This window comes from Seriola lalandi, unplaced genomic scaffold, assembly GCF_002814215.2.
Source record: "Seriola lalandi dorsalis isolate HSWRI2012SDOR001 ecotype SW California unplaced genomic scaffold, Sedor1 jcf7180002054955, whole genome shotgun sequence".
NCBI classification, from domain to species: Eukaryota; Metazoa; Chordata; class Actinopteri; order Carangiformes; family Carangidae; genus Seriola; species Seriola lalandi.
In genome coordinates this window covers 458,182-476,829 of record NW_019525506.1, presented here as the reverse complement: position 1 = coordinate 476,829, position 18,648 = coordinate 458,182, and the positions used below count along the sequence as shown (strand labels likewise).

General features: G+C 43.0%; 1 protein-coding gene across 1 annotated transcript; it reads left to right on the top strand.

The window, feature by feature from the left end:
* Positions 1-9,160: 9,160 nt before the first annotated feature.
* Positions 9,161-15,252, top strand: LOC111645702 (putative G protein-coupled receptor 21). Its single transcript, XM_023395001.2, has one exon. The coding sequence runs from the start codon at positions 10,125-10,127 to the stop codon at positions 11,193-11,195; it is 1,071 nt and encodes a 356-aa protein (XP_023250769.1). The 5' UTR covers positions 9,161-10,124; the 3' UTR covers positions 11,196-15,252.
* The last annotated feature ends 3,396 nt before the right edge of the window (positions 15,253-18,648 follow it).

The window sequence follows — 18,648 nt, the reverse complement described above, 5'->3', positions numbered from 1 at the left end:
CTCCTCTAAGAGTCTGTTTGTCTGCTTTAAAACGTTTTGTTTCAAGTATATTCATTAGTGGTTTCTATCTTTTAAATTTGCAAAAAGGTGGAAATCGTCAAACCCTGTGCTGCTTCTTTTCTGAACCACTTCGTCCGCCTCCATCTTCAGTTACCGTCTCCAAACACGTATCAACTCTCCAGTTCACTCCGCTCCACATAGATGTGGCCTTGTTTACATTAACCTGCTTCATGCCCAATTTGAATTTGCGGAAAGCGAGTTTTGAGTTTTTTGAAATGCTTAAGAGGCTTTAAAAAATACGTGATTTTGTACTCCATACATTTCGTATATTTAGTATATTCGTTGTACTGCCTACCCTTAATTATAAGATACCATCAAGCACAAGAAATGCCGAAGGATATCTGATTTTATTTTTGGCACATTTCATACAGTTGCTTTGATTTTTGAAAATACTTAAGACGTTCTTGTGTTGTTGAATCTGACTCTTCTCTGGCAGCTTCACCTCATTTTCATATGCTGTCGTTGTTTATAGTTCTGTGATAACATCTTGCGTGTCTGATTTGTGATGAATGGGTTTTATTAAGTTGCCATCCTTGAGTGACCTCAGGGTTCATTAAGCAGCTTGTGACAGTCTGTGTCCCATGAAGCAGCAGCTGATGGAGGAGGAGAGGTCAGCTCTGTCCTCTGGTCCGCATCAGTTAGAGAGACTAAAACGGGACCAGCTGACCTTTGAACTTTTTTAGGCGTTGATATGTCCACTGCGCTGCCTTTTTGGGGGAAGGTAAACTGCTGCATTGAACAATAAACAGATCCTGTATCATGTGGTTTCTGCAGGAATCAGCTGCTTTGGGGTTTGAAGCACGAAATAGGGTCACGAGAAACTCGACCAACACATGACGGAAACTCAAACTGACACCAGCTTCACTCCACCTTTTCATATCAAACACTCCGCCTCTTTAGCTTCAGGTCAGTGTTGATTTTTACAGTGGTAAGAAAACATTTCTCTGACACACAACTCTGTCAGGCTGGTTCGTAGGTGCATGCCTTAGTTTCTGGTTCTTGGTTCTAATCAGCAAAACGAATCCGATTGGTTCACAGTTACTATAATTTTTAAGCTTTTTAAAGGATGAAATTGGTCTGACTTTTTATTTTAATGGAGATTGAAAAGGTCTTATGAACACTGGAGATCTGTTTAAAGCTGCCTCATGTTGTGTTCAGTGGTTTCTTAAGTTCAAACTTCAGAGAAGATTCACGTCACAGTTTTAACACCGGTGCTTCTTAGAGCTTCAGTGTCCATCACATACGGGACTGAAACATAGACTGTTAATAAAGATGGACGTAGCATCCGTGACGTCACCCACAGGTTTCTGAGGAGCGTTTCTGAAGCTCACAGTGAGCTGCTTTTGTACCAGGCTGTAAACATGTTTATTTCTGCTGTAAAGTTGGACATTTTAACATGGGAGTCTATGGGGACTGACTCACTGTTGGAGCCAGACTCTAGTGGTCATTAGAGGAACTGCAGGTTTTGCCAGTTGATTACCATGTAGATGAAACGCTGAACATGTGTTCTGATAACCCCCTCCTCCTCCTCCTCCTCCTGCTGCTGCTGCTGTAGCGTCATCTGTCATCATGACGTTTTCTTCATGTTCTGACAGTAACAGGCTAATGGCGTGTTGTGCGTCCGTGGCCTGTGTTTGTGCGTCTGTAGACAGCGAGGACACAGTATTGGCCGTGCAGACTCGCGCTGTAAAAGCTAATTGTCTGTGGCACCAGGCAGGCCTTCCCCTAATGAACCATGTGCCTGAGGTTAATTCAATTTGGACAGGAGCTCTCAAGGGTCACATCATTTCTCTGGAAAAATAAGAGGAGCTGGCTGAAAATGGGGGAAAGTTACCTGAGAGAGAATGTATGAACACGATTGATGATGGAGCGTATGAATTATATATGAAGCTGTTGGTTTTATGATCAGTGTAGAATGAAATTGACCAATACTCAATGTTTTGCTATAACTGCACTGAATGCCCTCCCTCGTGACTTCAAACTCTATATGAAAACTGACATTTTTCTTTAACCCTTTCTGTTTTTGCCTAATAAATTTGTAATTTTTTATAGTATCATAAAGTTTTACACATCCCAGATCAGCATAACCTCCGCCAATTACACATGTCATTTAATAAAGACTTTCACAGACTCAACACAGGAAGTTGCATCTACTATTCATGAGTTATACCCATTCGGGCAGTATTCTTCCATCTTCCCCTGCCTGCACATCCCTAAACATGATCTGCGTCATGGCAGTTCCTGTCCAGACTCGCACACAGCACCTGACATGCCTTACAGATTCATTTCTGTACATTTACATACATAAAAATGAAATAACGTTTCGCTTTAAAAACACCAGACAAGCAAAATAACTGTCAAAATAGTCAATAAATACAAAGAGAATGGGGTATTTTTCTTACACATTATTCACTTTAGCTGCATTGAAATTACTTTACAGTATTTCTTTTGGTTTATTTGGCATAGTATTTACTTACTACTATAATAGTCTGTTTTCATACTGTACATTTACATTACCATACCATAATGATCACTTACAGAGAAAACACAGAGTACTATAATTAGGCTGTAGATACTGATGACTTTGTTTCTTTGATATGTGACTTTGTCACTTCATTTCCTTTCGATCCTCTAATAATTTTAGCACTAGGTGAATGGGAGGAAGGGCTCCAGCTTTGCCAGCTGGTTTTGCTGTCATGGTGATGGGGAAAACCTTCAATTATATTGTTATATCCTCGGTGGGTGAGACTGACGGACTGAAGCTTAATATTTAAGAAAAGACCAAATATCAGATCTGACCTTCCTTTGAAAACATAATCACCCAGCGGTCGGATAATAGATACGACTCGTCTGCATGTAAATCCCCATTCTTTTTCCATCCTCGTTTCATTTCGCTCTGCTGTGGCGTTGACCTTTCTGTCTGCACTTGAATTGTAAAAGCGGCAGGAAAATTAGGTCACCTTTGTTCAGCACCTCCAGTTCCATCCTTTTGCACTCCCTCCCCTTAACCTTTATTTCAGCTGATGTCAAGAGGAGCAGGGTGGAGATCGTTCCTCTAGAGAAGAGTTGCAACTCTGTTTAACTACAAAAAAAAAAAACAGAGTGATGCATCTTTTCACAATCAATTTTCACGGTATGGCCGAATACAGGCACCAGCTCCAGAGAGTACATCAGTCAGGAAACAGACAGACTTTTAGCTGTTATATAGATATACGGTGGTTGTGGCTCAGCATCGACCTTGCAGTGTCATGGACTCCAAAAGTGGCATCTGCCGGCATCTGGGTTCGAACAGGCAGGAAATGGAGCGCAGACAAATCTCTGGAGGTGGTTGAGTCACGCCTGAGGCACAAGGCACTGGTGGGGTCATTAGCAACAGGGCGGGCAGGCAAAGACTACTTCCCCAACTGAACACGTCCAGGGGAAGCAGCGGCAACATCTTGTGCCGGAAGAGGAGATAAAAGCCAGCAGGATGTTGGGGATGGGAGAGAAAGGAGCCCTGCAATGAAATATCACCCGGTCCAACATCTGGTAAGCAGACTCGTTTAACGATGTTCCGCGAAGTCCAGCAAACCTCCACGTCTGGGGCAGAAGTGAGACACCGTCCTGCTCATGTTGTTGAGGAAGAGGATCCTTGAAACACCTGCTTCGCAGCTGCCCAGAGGCCCTCGGAGACGGCGCCATGACCAAGTGCTTAAGGTAATAGCTCTGAGTGGAGCCATGGCTATCAAACTTAGCAAGGGAGAACCAGACAAAGAACATCCATGTTCCTCAGAGCGGGAGAGAAGCCACTACTAGAACCTAGAGCAAAGTCTGGTCTCCTCACCGTTGCCACCGAATGGCGTCTGAAAATTGTCTGTCACCGCCTCCTCCATGTTGTAACTGACACATAACAAACCCACGTTGCTCGCCACGCGTGCGTCTGGGAGGCTGTTATTGATTGATGCTTTTTAATTAACCACGGTAATCGACCACAGTTATAGTTGTAATTAAAATTTAAATGGTAACATTAACTGTGGTATTTCTACCATGATATAGCGTGAAACCAGTAACCGTTTCATCTGTTGTCTCTTCAGAGATCCCTCGAACCTCAGAGCGGAAATCAGAGCGTGGTCAAAAAGCCTTGAAGGCTAAACTCTGGGTAAAAATGTCCAAACACAGTGGCCTTCTTGACAGTGGGAACATGTTCTTTATTACATAAAACATCTGAATCTCAACCTCATTTTGAGTGTAGTTTGTTTAAAACATACGTCTATGTCCCTTAACGTTTAAACATCTTAAAGGTTTAAGAAAGTTTAAAAAGAGGAAAGTAAGAAAGTTTCATCTTAACATTGTCGTCCACAATGTGAACTTCCACAATAAGAGCTTCCTTTTAGCTCTTTGCCGCAGACGCTCTGACCCCCAGGTCCTCACACTGCTCTGTAACAGTCTTTGCTTCAGGGCTGTGACACAACAGTTGTGATTTTCGGATCTTGCCTGCCGGGAATTGAATCGCAGTATCACAAGTTCTTCTTTCCAAACATTTAGTCACAAGGTGGCTTCCCCCCGCCGGCCTGCCTGCTATTTCCAAACAGCGTTGCGTTGACTTGGTAACATGGTGTTAACAAGTCTTACAAGATGTCAGACAGCTGACTGCTTGTTCAATGTTTGGTCTCATAACATAGGCAGATGTGCACCTCTGACCCTTGACCTGTAGAATTAAAAGCAAAAACAAAGAGCTAAACATGGCGGCTCATGGCCTTCCCTTCCCACCTCAACGCTCACCATATGGTTCCAAAAAAAACATCCCAGCAGTGTCTGAATGGTGTCTCTGTTCAGACACCCAGCCTGGAAGGGGAAGACGTTCTCGTCATGACTCCCCCCCCCCCGGTTCACGGGGGTTGCATCGGTTTGATGTGGTGAATCAGCAGACAACACAGTCTGGTAGTGACGCAGGTTTGCTGTTATAGAACCTGCTGCTTTACTTGTTGTTTTTTGCATTTTATGTTTTGTGGTATCACAGAAAAATACTCCGAGCTTCAGCATTTCCTGTGGCAGCAGCTTGTCACAGGATAAATAAAAGTCAAAATAATATACAGCATCACAAGGGTTTCTGTAAGGGTACGCAGCTAAGCAGGTCACCTCTGTGCTGTAACAAGCTAGTGACCAAAGTTTTATTTTGCCCGCATGTGATCCAGATCTGACCCAGATCTGATTTCTCAGTGTGAGGAGCAAAGAGCTGCACTCAGACTTTTCCATCTTCTGTCCTGACTGCTGTGCAGCTATAATCTGATAGCACAACACAGCAGACAATGCAGCCTGTATTTAACAGATAAAATCTGCTTTTCTCTGTGTTGCCATGTCAATAAGTAAACTAGGTATTGAACTGTAGTTCATTTGAAATGTAATCATAATTTTGAAAAACTTGTCAAGACAATAAGACACAACATAATATATATATGTATAACAGGAAAAATCATCCATAAGGATAAACCAGTATATATCATGCTAAAATCACCTGTAAACAAACCTGTTTTGGTGAATTATTCAAAAATATTGGCCAAAATGTCCAAAAATATAATTTTTTCATATTGATCGATATGAATAATTATCAATATATACATGTAATATCAATGATGGGTAAGAAAACACATTCAGTGTGTTTGTTAGACCTCAAGGATACAGAAAACTGAATGTAAATGTAAATCTTTTTGTTCACAAGAAAACTCTACAGGGTGGCTTTTAATTTGAAATTCAAGGAAGTTTATTATGGAATCCCACATTAATTAGTTTTGAATCAATAGCTTGAAACTCTCTGCAACTGTCGTGGTGCAACATCAACAAGCTGAAACCATTTCCATGTAACTTCCAAGCACAGATGTTGAGACGCCTCGTCTTGTGTGGTCGTTTGACTTTCCTCGTGGTCGCCCATTCAATATTTCTCATCATTTTATTGTTGTTATTGTGAGATTTTGTTCTCCGACATCTCTTTGTTAATAATTTGTATTTTCTGTTGTGACTGGGCACAGAACCCTCCAGTAGGAAATAGTTCATGGTACGCGTGAAAAAATGAAATATTTTAACTGTAATGATCTGTTTGAATTTAAAATGTACAGTTTGAAATCTTGAATCTTAGCTTGACCTATTGCCTGTCCTATTAACTTGTCAGTAAACTGATCTAATCAATAAAAAGGCAATACGGTACATTGAAGTAATTAGGTACCAGTTTGAATTCATTCATTATTTATATACACTCACCGGCCACTTTATCAGGTACACCTTGCTAGTACCGGGTTGGACGCCCTTTTTCCTTCAGAACTGCCTTAATTCTTCGTGACATAGATTCAACAAGGTGCTGGAAACATTCCTCAGAGGTTCTGGTCCACATGATAGCATCGCGCAGTTGCTGCAGATTTGTCGGCTGCACATCGATGATGCAAATCTCCCGTTCCACCACATCCCAAAGATGCTCTATTGGATTGAGATCTGGTGACTGTGGAGGCCATGTGAGTACAGCGAACTCATTGTCATGTTCAAGAAACCAGTGTGAGCTTTGTGACGTGGTGACGTTATCCTGCTGGAAGTAGCCTTCAGAAGACGGGTACACTGTGGTCCTAAAGGGAAGGACATGGTCAGCAACAAGACTCAGGCAGGCTGTGGCGTTCAAATGATGCTCAGTTGGTACTACGGGGCCCAAAGTGTGCCAAGAAAATATCCCCCACACTGTTACACCACCACCAGCAGCCTGAACCGTTGATACAAGGCAGGATGGATCCATGCTGTCATGTTGTTTACGCCAAATTCTGACACTACCATCCGAATGTCGCAGCAGAAATCGAGACTCATCACATCAGGCAACGTTTTTCCAATCTTCTGTAGTTCGGTTTTGGTGAGCCCGTGTGAATTATAGCCTCAGTTTCCTGTTCTCAGCTGACAGCAGCGGCACCCTGTGTGGTCCTCTGCTGCTGTCGCCCATCTGCTTCAAGGTTTGACATGTTGTGCGTTCAGAGATGCTCTCCTGCCTACCTCGGTTGTAACGAGTGGTTATTTGAGTTACTGTTTCCTTTCTATCAGCTCCAACCAGTCCGGCCATTCTCCTCTGACCTCTGGCATCAACAAGGCATTTTCGCCCAGAGAACTGCCGCTCACTGGATATTTCCTCTGTTTCAGACCGCTCTCTGTAAACCCCAAAGATGGTTGTGCGTGAAAATAGTAGATCGCCACGGTCAAAGTCACTAACATCACCTTTCTTTTTCATTCTGATGCTCGGTTTGAACTTCACCTGGTCGTCTTGACCGTGTCTACGTCCCTAAATGCATTGAGTTGCTGCCATGTGATCGGCCTATTAGATATTTGCGTTAACGAGCAGCTGAACAGGTGTAAGTAATGGTTGTTTTTCGAAAGACAAAGAAACTCCACTCATCTTCACTGTGCTGGGTGGAGGCAGGAACCTCAAGGACACACAAAAACTTCCAAGACAAAACTAGAACGAGCTACGTGACGAGACACCGACAGGGCTAAGTGGAGAAATATGTAATAATACGATTCTTTAAATGTTTTATGTCGTACAGCCGTGGTCTTGCTGTGGAGTGTTTCACTCTGCAGGGGGCATCTGGCTGATCCTGCTGCTCTTGTTAGTGTGTGTGTGTGTGTGTGTGTGTGTGTGTGTGTGTGTGTGTGTGAGATCACATCGGTGCCTTTTTCCAGTCTTCCCTTTTCTTTCACGCCTTCACCGGCTCTGTCTTTGTTCCCCTTTCCTCCGTCCTGCATCTTCCTTCCATCATTTCATCCGTCTGTCCCTCCATTACACGCTGGTAGCTGCAGGAGCTCTCCTCTCCTAATCAAAAGATTTCCCTCACTTTATCCTCCCCTCAAGGTGTGTGTGTGTGTGTGTGTGTGTGTGTGTATATACATGTGTCTCTGAAAACGTGTGTGTTGCCATGTCGTTACATTTGCACGGGTACACTTCATACGTGTGCGGGAAGCCTGCCGGGGAGGGTGGACGTGTGTTTGCACGTGGGTGGGCGTGAGCGGGGTCTGTACAGACGGTGCTCGCCGCTGAATGGCTGAGAGACGTGGAGGGGGAGGGGCTTCCTTTTGACGAGCGGAGCGAGGGGTCCACGGAGATGAGGGCGGGAGGGAGGGATGCGGAGATACGGGGGAGGTACAGTGATAGTAACAGGAAGATGGAGAGGGATGTTGTTGTTGATGTGTTGTTATAGGACGTGGAACACATCAAAAAAATAAGGCTGCAACTGATGATTATTTTAATTACTGATTAATTGATTAATTGTTTTGTCTACAATATGTCAGACAATGGTGAAAAATGTTTAGTTTGATATAAAACAGAAATGCTTTAGAGGGTGATCACATTTTTTTTGTTGTTGCCATATAAAATACTTTAACGATCAATCAATTATCAGGATAGTTGCTTGTGACATTTTCATGTTCTTCATGTTTTTCCCACCAACATCAGAAACCTGAACACAATGAAACTGAGACGAGATCTTAATCCTACCAATCGATTTTCAAAATAGTTTCAGATTATTTATTTTGTCGATTGACTCATCGATTTCTTGATTGATCTTAATCTCAGGCGACATCTTCATGTTTTTCCAACCATCCAAAACACAAACAGAACCAGTTTACAACTGTATGAAACTGAAACAGTAAAGCAGTTGAGTGACGTCTGTTTCCTCAGACTAATGTTTATGATCAAGACACTGAAGCGCAAATCAAACCCATTATCCTCCTCTCAAAAGATTTTCCTACAGTCATGTGTTGTGCAGTGGTAATACAGAGCCAGTGAGGAAGAAGGGAGATGGGGAAAAAAAAATTCAAGATAGAGGGAGGAAGAGGAGGGAGGAAGAGGAGGGGAGTCGGAGTGTGAAAGAGAAAAGAAGGGGAAAGGCTTTACAAAAGAAAGCAAGGAGAAAGGGAGGGGAGGAAAAGTGTGTGTGTGTGTGAGAAAGAGAGAGTGAAGGGGAGGGCGCACCAGTGTGTTTGTGTGTGTGTGTGTGTGTGTATGAGAGAGAGAGAGAATGGGCGAGCGAGCAGGGGGAGGAGAGCGAGCAGCAGTGGCAGTGCTGCATCATCACTATACTGCCACTACAGCAGAGGAGAGGCAGCCTGACTGCCTGACTCTCTCTCTCTCTTTCTCTCTCTCTCTCTCTCTCTCTCTTTTTCTCTCTCTCATACACACACATTCATGCACACTCACTCTCTCTCTCACACACACACATACACACACACACACACACACACACACACACTGGAGGGAAGCCGGCTGCTTCTCAACCTCACAAGAAGCCTCGCGGAGCAGAGAAGTCCCTGGTGACATGATCCATCACCTGTCTCCGGGACTCGAGACGCTGCATGTGTGTGTTCATCCCTGACAACGGACCATGGACGAGGCTGCTACCTCCACATCTGACGCCGTTTGTTTGGACTGTCTTATTTTGTTTGCTGAGGCGCCCGTGACCGGCGGCATGGAGGAGTGTTAACGTCGGAGCTGCCGGGACATTTCGGCATTGTGTGTGTTTTTTTTTTCCCTCCCTCTCGCTTCAGTAGAGCCAGAACTCTAACGGGTGGAAGTGGATGCCTGGGTTTTTTCGGCGGCTGCGTACCGGAGCAGAGTGCTTACCTCAGGATTTGTAGTGAAGAGGAAGGGGGGGGGGGATGATAAACAGCAGCGAGGAGAGGACGGCTTGCACTGCAGCATCAGACTGGCATCTCTTGTTGTACGTTGGGGATTTTCTTTTGCCTCTTGTGGTCGCACACATGCACAAATCTCACCCCCAGCAGCAGCAGCAGCAGCAGCAGCAGCAGCGGAGCCGGGCTGTGGTTTCCATGCACCGATGGACTACTGCTACTTTAAGGATGGGCTCCCTGCCCGCTGAGGCACAGAAGATGCTGATTTAAGAAGAACAGGAGGCACGCTTTGTTTTCTGAGCCGAAGACGGGACGAGTAACTTCAGGATTAAGGATAAAAAGAGAGAGAGAGAGACTTGGATGACAGGATGACGGTTGAGTTGAGCTGAAACCCCCCCACCCCCCTCCCCCTCCTCCTTCCCTCGTCTAGTCCAAACATGAACTCTTCCTCCGATGCGAACCAAAGCAGCTCTCCGCCGTTCTGCCTGCTGGGCGCCGTGGGTTACTCCCACAGCCTGGATACCTGTGTGCTGGAGGTGGTCGTCATCCTCTTCCTCACTGTGCTCATCATCGCCGGCAACCTGGTGGTGATATTCGTCTTCCACTGTGCCCCCCTGCTGCACCACCACACCACCAGCCACTTCATCCAAACCATGGCCTACGCCGACCTGCTGGTGGGCGTGAGCTGCCTGGTGCCCTCGCTGTCCCTCCTCCACTACCTCCGCGGCCTGAACGAGGAATTCACCTGCAAGGCGTTTGGTTACATGGTTTCTGTGCTGAAGAGCGTCTCCATGGCGTCGCTGGCGTGCATCAGCGTAGACCGCTACATCGCCATTACCCGCCCGCTGTCGTACGCCACGCTGGTGACGCCCTGCCGGCTGAGGGTGTGCATCGTCCTCGTCTGGGTTTACTCTGCTTCCATCTTCCTGCCGTCCTTCTTCGGCTGGGGGAAGCCAGGTTACCACGGGGACATATTTCAGTGGTGCGCCGACTCCTGGAAAACTAACCCTGGGTTCAGCACCTTCATTGTGGCGCTGCTCTACGCCCCGGCAGCGCTCACCGTCTGCTTCACCTACGGTAGTATATTCAGGATCTGCCGGCAGCACACGAGGGAGATCACCCAGCGCCACGCCCGCTTCAGCTCGCAAGCGGAGGGCGATAAAGGCGAGCGTGGGGAGCGGTGTGAAGGCTGCCCGGACAAACGCTACGCCATGGTGCTGTTCCGCATCACCAGCGTCTTCTACGTGCTGTGGATGCCGTACATCCTCTACTTCCTCCTCGAGAGCGCCGGACTGTATCAACATAAGGTGGCGTCCTTCTTCACCACGTGGTTGGCGATTAGCAACAGCTTCTGTAACTGTCTCATCTACAGCCTCTCCAACAGCGTCTTCCGGAAAGGTCTCGGCCGCCTCTTTAGCCCGTTGTTTCCTTCCTGCCTCGGTTGCACGGACGCCAAAAAAGCCCCGGTTCCCGTCAGCCCCCGCTCAGCCCCTCGATGCCAAGTATGATCCTCGACGACGATGGATTCGGTTCGGTCACTTTGGAGGCTCGGCCCTCTGTGCGTGTGCTTTGCTCTCAGCTGCGTGGCATGACACAGGTCTTTTTGGTCCGGCAGTAAAATGCGTCGAGGACCTCCTGCACGGAGCGCGGAGAGGTGCCCGTGCAGAAGCCTGCTGGTCGTCACGAAGGCTGATTTTTGTGGAAAGAGGAAGCTGGGTCTCGCTGCTCTTTGACAGCAGCAAGGATCACAAGCGGATGGAATAAAGAAGAAGAAGAAGAAGAGTGGACTGTAGGAATAAGGTTCATGTATGTTAGTCCAGAGGCCTGCATTGACTTAAGAACTCCCAGAAGCAAAAAAAAAAAAAAGCAAAAAAACAAAAAAAGGAAAGCACAGCACGACTTGTGTTGTGCAATTCACTGAAATGCAAAAAAAAAAATTGTTTTAAATCTTTTCAAGCTTGACTGAAAAAAATCTGCAAATTGTCTTGGTTCTTTCAGGGTAGAAGTAGGTGATGCAAAAAAAACAAAAACACTTGAAACAGACTACTGATCTGTTTCCCCTTAGGGAATTCCAGATACTAATGTGTGTATGAAAAATCCTTCATGAAGAAATCATCTGTTAATCAGCGATCGATATGTGTGTGTGAGTTACAGATGTGTATCTGATGGACCTTAAGCTCATTTCCCAGAGAGAAGACTGAGGTTTATCAAAAGGATTCCTCTCTTTTGAAGTTGGTGGGAAGCTGTTTACACAGTCTCGGGTTTCACATGAAAATATTGATTTAAGAATTAGCTTTACTTTCTAAAGATGACCGCTGAGCCCGGGAAGTTTTCCCGCCAGCAGACGGTAGCGGCGCATCCTCGTCAATGAGACAATAAATGATATTTATTTTGGAGAGTTTTATTCTCTTTGCGTTTCCTCCTCAGGTTTATCAGCAGTTGTTTTTAAGCCTCCGGGCTGTTTTGCTTTGCTCTCAGCTGAAACAGTATGTGACCCTTAAATCAAAAGCCACGTAGTGTCATAAGATAGTCACCTCCTGACCTGTTGTGCAGTTGTGTCAGTGTTAATGATGAATCTGCTGTCTGCCGGGATCACAGGGCGATCTCATGCAAAGACTGACTTCATTGTAATCTGTAAATTTGTTGCTTCTCTCTCTCTCTCTCTCTTTCTCTCTCTCTCTCTCTTTTTAAGTCGTCTAGCAGCTGGCGGCGGCTCAGATCAGTGCAAAGTGGAGGAGAGGAGTTTATGGCTGTGCTTCACGAGCCAGACCTCCAGAGTGTAAGAGGGTCAGAGCACTTTTTCTAAGAGCCGGTGGCTTGTGGCTTTTTGGCGTCATGTAAATACACTAAATATTTAAACAGCAGCAAACTGAGTCCTTTGGGGGATTTTTGGCGGCCCCTGATGTAAAGTAGATCTCTGGGGTTAAAGATAATTATGTGGGTAAAGTGTTATGTTTTTCTAACAGGATAATTTATTTGTCACAGCTAAGACGTGCTGCACTGAGACTGAACCTGGGTTTTTTTTACAGTGTTGAGAAGAAGGAAAAGTGTTTCTTTATATGCAGCAGGAAGTTTGAGGACTTTTAGATTAAGATTGAAGATGTAGTTTGGTTTTAAAGTCACAATGAAATGGCATCTCTGAGAGCGTCTTGCTCCTGAATTTTACTTATTTGTGGAAAAGGGGAGAGAAAGAAACTAGATGGGAGGATTTTTCATGATGTAATGCTGTATGGCCAAAAATATATGGACACCACACAAATACTTTTGGTGCTCTTTTTGTCTGGGGATGATTTTCAAGGCTCCTTAATTACACTATGGATAAATCTCAATTGAATCTGAAACAATAAGTTGAATAATTGATTAGTTGATCAACAGAAAAATAACTGTCAGCTTTTTTGATTATTAAAATGATTAGTTTTTCAAGCAAAATATCAAATTAAATGAATATCTTTGGTTGGAAAACATAATCTACGTGGAGTCTTCGTCTTGGGGTTTAATGATGTGAACTGTGATTTAACTTTATATTTAGTAACGTCAGTTTTACCATCTAAGAAATATTATGTTAGAAAAATATATAATTTTCCTGAAAACTGCATGTAAAATGTAAAACACTCGAAACAAACCACAGTTAAAAGTTGTGTCTGGTAATGTCGTTTATTTATTGGTTTAATTGACAGGGAAAGTAGTAAGTGTAAATGTACCAAAATTAGAGCCTGCTGCCGCACTCGCTGCTTTTCCACAGAGAAAGAACAAGACCGCTAAAACAAGAGAGCTACATCCGGTTCAAGCTAACAGATGAGCTAGCCGTAGCTAGCTGTAGCTAAAACTAGGCTACATGTTTGCTTTTGCTACTCAACTGTCACCTGGCAATGACAAATAACATCTTGATAAGTTTAGTTTGTTATCCAACAATAGCTAATTTCAGCTGTGATGGAGACTAACTAAAACCTGGCTAAACGTTGACTAGCCTAGCTTAGCAGAGCAGCAGTTGGCTAATTGCCATCTCAGCTTGTGTCCGCTTGTGGAACTGAAATTATTTATTGCGGTCAAGCTACTGTACTTTTAATTCACATATTTAAACTTAATAAATGGTATATTCATTTATTATGTTGATTTCAAGGAAGGTATTAACAAATATTGAACTGAAAAGCTACAGAAAAAGTTTATCTATGATGTATTTCTTCCCTCAAAGTCCCTGAAGATTATTAAAGGCAGAGTGAAGATTTTAGGTTTGGTTTATCCTGATGATTTTGGGGATAAAAAGACATAAAACGACGACAGTTAATCTGAAAATGTTAATAAACTCTTATTTATTTCTCAACTTAAGCTTCTCTGTAGGGCACACACAAGGTCATGTTGTACGTTATTAATATAAAATAAATTCCACATATAATTTTGATATAAAGATTTGAAAAATGTGAAAAATCTACATTTATTGTCACAGGTGTGTGTGCCATCACAAGGGAAATTAGTTTAAAAATGTTCATTCTTGATGTTGGAAAACTCACCACGGGGCCCGTTTAATAGCAGATTTGAAGCTTTCGGTCGTATCACATGATCTTCCTCAGCAGAGTTTGCTGCTCTGTTGAAATTGTAGATATTCACATTAAATTGATTGTAATTCAATTTTCATGTAAAAAGTTTCATGTTTTATTTCATTGTGACTTTAAAAGTAACTGTTGCCTTGATGTTGTGAGGAATTTTTTATTTTTTTTATTTTTGCATCTCCCCTATAGAGACACACAAACAGGCATTTTCACCACAGGGGGTTCAGAGGTCAGACTGAGGTCAGGGTTCAGGGTTTTACCTGCAGGACGTTTCCAGAGACGCACCAGCTGCTGTCCCAGCGTCGCTGCTGCCCTCAGTATGTCTGTTTACAGTGTCTGCTATGAAAATGTAAGTGTTTGATTCCTGCTTGATCGGTTGTGAAAACACACACACACACACACACACACACACACACACACACACACACACACACACAGTCAGACTTTACCTGCATGATTCTGGTTCTGTCTGGATCGACGTTTCTGTCTCATGATGCTACTGAACGCAATTTACTGACTGTACTCCTTGTCTCCGTTTCCTGGCTGCTGTTGTGTAACACAGATGGCTTATCTTGTTTTATTTTGTTTTCATGAGGGCAAAAATTTCCTGTTTGCCAAAGTTCATGTCAGAAAACAAGAATGACCTGCAGAAAACCGTCTGGCCTGTCTGTGATCTTCTCCTGTCGCGGCTGTCGGGAGGAAATGACGCAAATCTGCAAAAAAACATTTCCAATTTGACGTTGTACAATCAGAGCTGACGCATCAAAAGTCTCACTCTTTGCAGTTTTGAGTGTTATTTTTCCTGGACAGCGATGCGAGTCAGTGCGATACAGCTCTGCTTTAACCCCCAGACCACAACAGATCACTGACACTAGAAGAAAAAGTCTGAATGAAAGGGCTGAGTTTTCTTCACTCTGGTTGAGCCGTCTGCTCCTCAGCATGTGTCCCGAACAAGTTACTGCTGCAGTTAATTGTAAATATCGAGGTGTAATCAAATGATTAAAATGAGATGTTGTGATTTACTGTCTTTTGGATTGATTTGGTACCAAAACGTCTGAAAAATGCAACATCAAACTGTTTGTTACTGTGCAGTTATGAAAGTCTAATCTAATAGAGACAAACTATTCCATCCTTTATGACCCATTAATGACCCCGGATACGGGATGAGAGGAGGATGTGTTGTCGCGTTCTGGATGGCGCCTGGTCGAATCCTCATGTCTGCGACGGGTCCTGGTTGCGCCAAGTCCGTGTCACGTGGTTTCAAAAGACCATTTTTTTGTATTTTACAGCATATTGAAAACACATATTCATTTCATTTATAATCATTGTGGCAAGATACTTTATGAGTTGTTTGCATTATTACTTATCTGTTTCTATCTGTATTTCCTGAACAGTGTATGTTGCTGTAACCCTGATTTCTCGGTGGGTTCTCCAGGCTCTTTAACCTCCGCCAACACGGCAGGACAGTGAACACAACTTAATTGTTTAGACGGTATACACATATACTATACTATAATACTACTTCTATTATTATACTGCTAAACTACTATATTTCTTCATACCTGTCCTCCGTAAACAACAGCAGGTGGGAACCAAAAGTACTCCACACTAAAGGAAGTTGTACATGAGCAACCTAAATGTTACACCTATAAAATCAGCATGCGGCAACTGATATGCGAAAAAAAAAAATCATAGTTATTATCATTATTTTGGCAGATACTGCGATTTCAGTGGGAATTATCGTTTTTGCATTTTCATTTTCACAAAAAAAATAAAATAAAAATGATCAGGATGTGACTTTTTGTCGGGGCTTGTACTGAACAAACATGTTCCTTTTACCTCTGGAGAATATGATCTGTGGACCGGGGGCGTCACTGTGGCAACACAACGCTTCATTTATGGTCTGTTGTGACACATTTCGCCTTTATTCAAAAATTGCAGCTCTTTTTATTTAGAAATTTCACTTGGTCACATTATCATTTCTATAATACTTCGATTCATTGTTCAGCCCTAATAGACTCAAGTAAATAATATATATAAATATATAATATAATAAACTGAAATATTATATATATATATATATCATAGTTATGATTAACACTAGCGATGGGTACCTAAACCTGGTATTAAACAGGCCCTGGGGCTAAATGTTTAATGATCAGAGTATTGATAACGTTATTGGTTCTGCTCTTTGTTACTGTGACATAAAAGTTCTCACATTTTATTTCACCAACTCCGTTTTCTGATTAAGACCATTCAAGCAATTCTTAATTCTGTTCTTAATTAGTTTATTTTTCTCTTATGAAATCACAAAAAGTGCCGATAATAGTCCTGTTAAAGTACCTTATTGATAAAAGTAGTACTGTTAAAATCTTAACGATCTACCCATAACTAACCTAACTCAATTGTGTACAATAACTACGGTTACATTAGCATAAAAGAAAACCATAGCGTTCCCTCTCCAGCATCTCAGACCTTCAGTAACAAGTGAAATACCTCTTAAAATATCAATCAATAAATTTACACACAAAGCACAACGTCACATTTCACTCGTGATCGTCGCTCACAGATGTTGATAAACCTCGGGGCTCTTGAAAGCTGATGCACAGGCAGCAGATATGATTTTTGTTTGTGTCACCATTAACCCACGAGGAGGCCGTCTCATGATTTCATAAGTACCCGATGATTTGTGTTGTGTTGTTTTGTGGAGCGGCTCGTTCTCCAGCAGAGGACGATTATATAAAATTGATGGCTGGTGAATTTGTGTTTCACCAAAGTTGAACCCGAGGCTCAGACACTTGAGTGGAGTCACTTATGAAATCCACTCAATTGCTGTTTTTGCAGCTAATTTTTTGTTGTTATGAAAGTTCATGTTTACTGGGCAATAATTCAAACTTATTTACAATAAACTCAAGAAGCAGCCATTCAGAAGATGTTTTAACACATCGGCTCGTACTCAACAAGCTTGAGCAGTTTGATTTTTAAAGTTTGTAATCCAGACAGGTAATCTGTGGTGTGATTACAGTGTCTCCAGCTGTGGCTGATGATAGAATCACTCCAGATGTTTTTTTGTTTTTTTATTTAATGTGACGACTGTAATCCCTCCACATGTTCTGCATTCCTCCGTCTCTTGTCTCTGGCGCGTCCCACAGCACAGAGTCCTGCTTTATTTGGCTCACATGACCGCGCTGTTTCCGAGCCAAGTGACCGTTCCCGCCGTGCTCACATGACGTTGACTGTTTTGCGTTTGATGCAATTGATGAGGCTCACATGAAAGTTATTGATCAGGGGAGGGAGAGAGTACACTCAATGTCCCCAATGTACAATGAGCGATTGTCCCCGGTGACGTCCACAAACGCCAGCATGTAGCTCTGACATAACTGAGAGATGCTGTGGATGAAAGCTCCAACACACATGTTGATTTGTGTCGATGTGGACCTCATGTCCAAAATATTGTGATGATCTAACTGGGTTTTGATGATTTGACCATTTCATCCCTAAAACGCCTCTGACATAACATTTGGACGCACCAACCAATCCGGATGGAACAAGAAATAAAAATGTTTTTGTACCTTTATTGATCCCCCGTAGAGGAAAGTAGTAGCACAAGAATCTAAAATAAATAAGATAAATTAGAAATACGAGATACAATGCAACCTAGGCATTGAAGGTGTGGTACAAAACTGAAAAAAATGATTGATTATATTCGATCACAGAAACCCTCTTTAAGGTGCGGTGATGAAGCAGGACTCATCATGTTGATTCTTCAGTGGTGAATATTCCCTAAAAGCAGGATTCGCTCAGTTGACACAGGGTCAGACTCGATATCCAACCTTGTCCTGAATCCTAAAACCGTCCTAAAGATCCATAAGGAAGTCAGGCGTAGACCTTAAGTTAATACTTAAGAATTAACCTTTAATCTCAAATATAGATTTGCTAAATGACTTCAAACAAATGATATCAATAATGACTTTATAATTTTTCTGTGGTAGTTAATTTGTTTTTTGTTGCTATTTGCAGAGTCGACTGTTTGACAACTACTGATGCTAATTTTATTTCTTTAGTCTCTCCTTTTTATTTCTTGTGACTTGGTTGGTGTCAGTTTTGTTATTTTATTTTACTGTGGGTGAAAAAATGTAGATGTAGATCTTTTTCTCATACACGCTGAAGAAACATTGCGCTGCCTCTTGTTTTTCTGCCTCCACTTCCTGCGTGTGTGCGATTGTATTTCTGATTAACTCTCTGAAAATACTAATGGAGCCTTTTTCCTGCTTCACGTCCAGCGGATCCCACGAAGCCTCTCCTCTCACAACTTTGATCCCCTGATTCAAAAACATGTTGTGTCAAAGTTTATGTTTTTATTTTCCTGTGGGAAAATCACCATGTTGTCAGACTCGGACCACAGTCAAGAGTT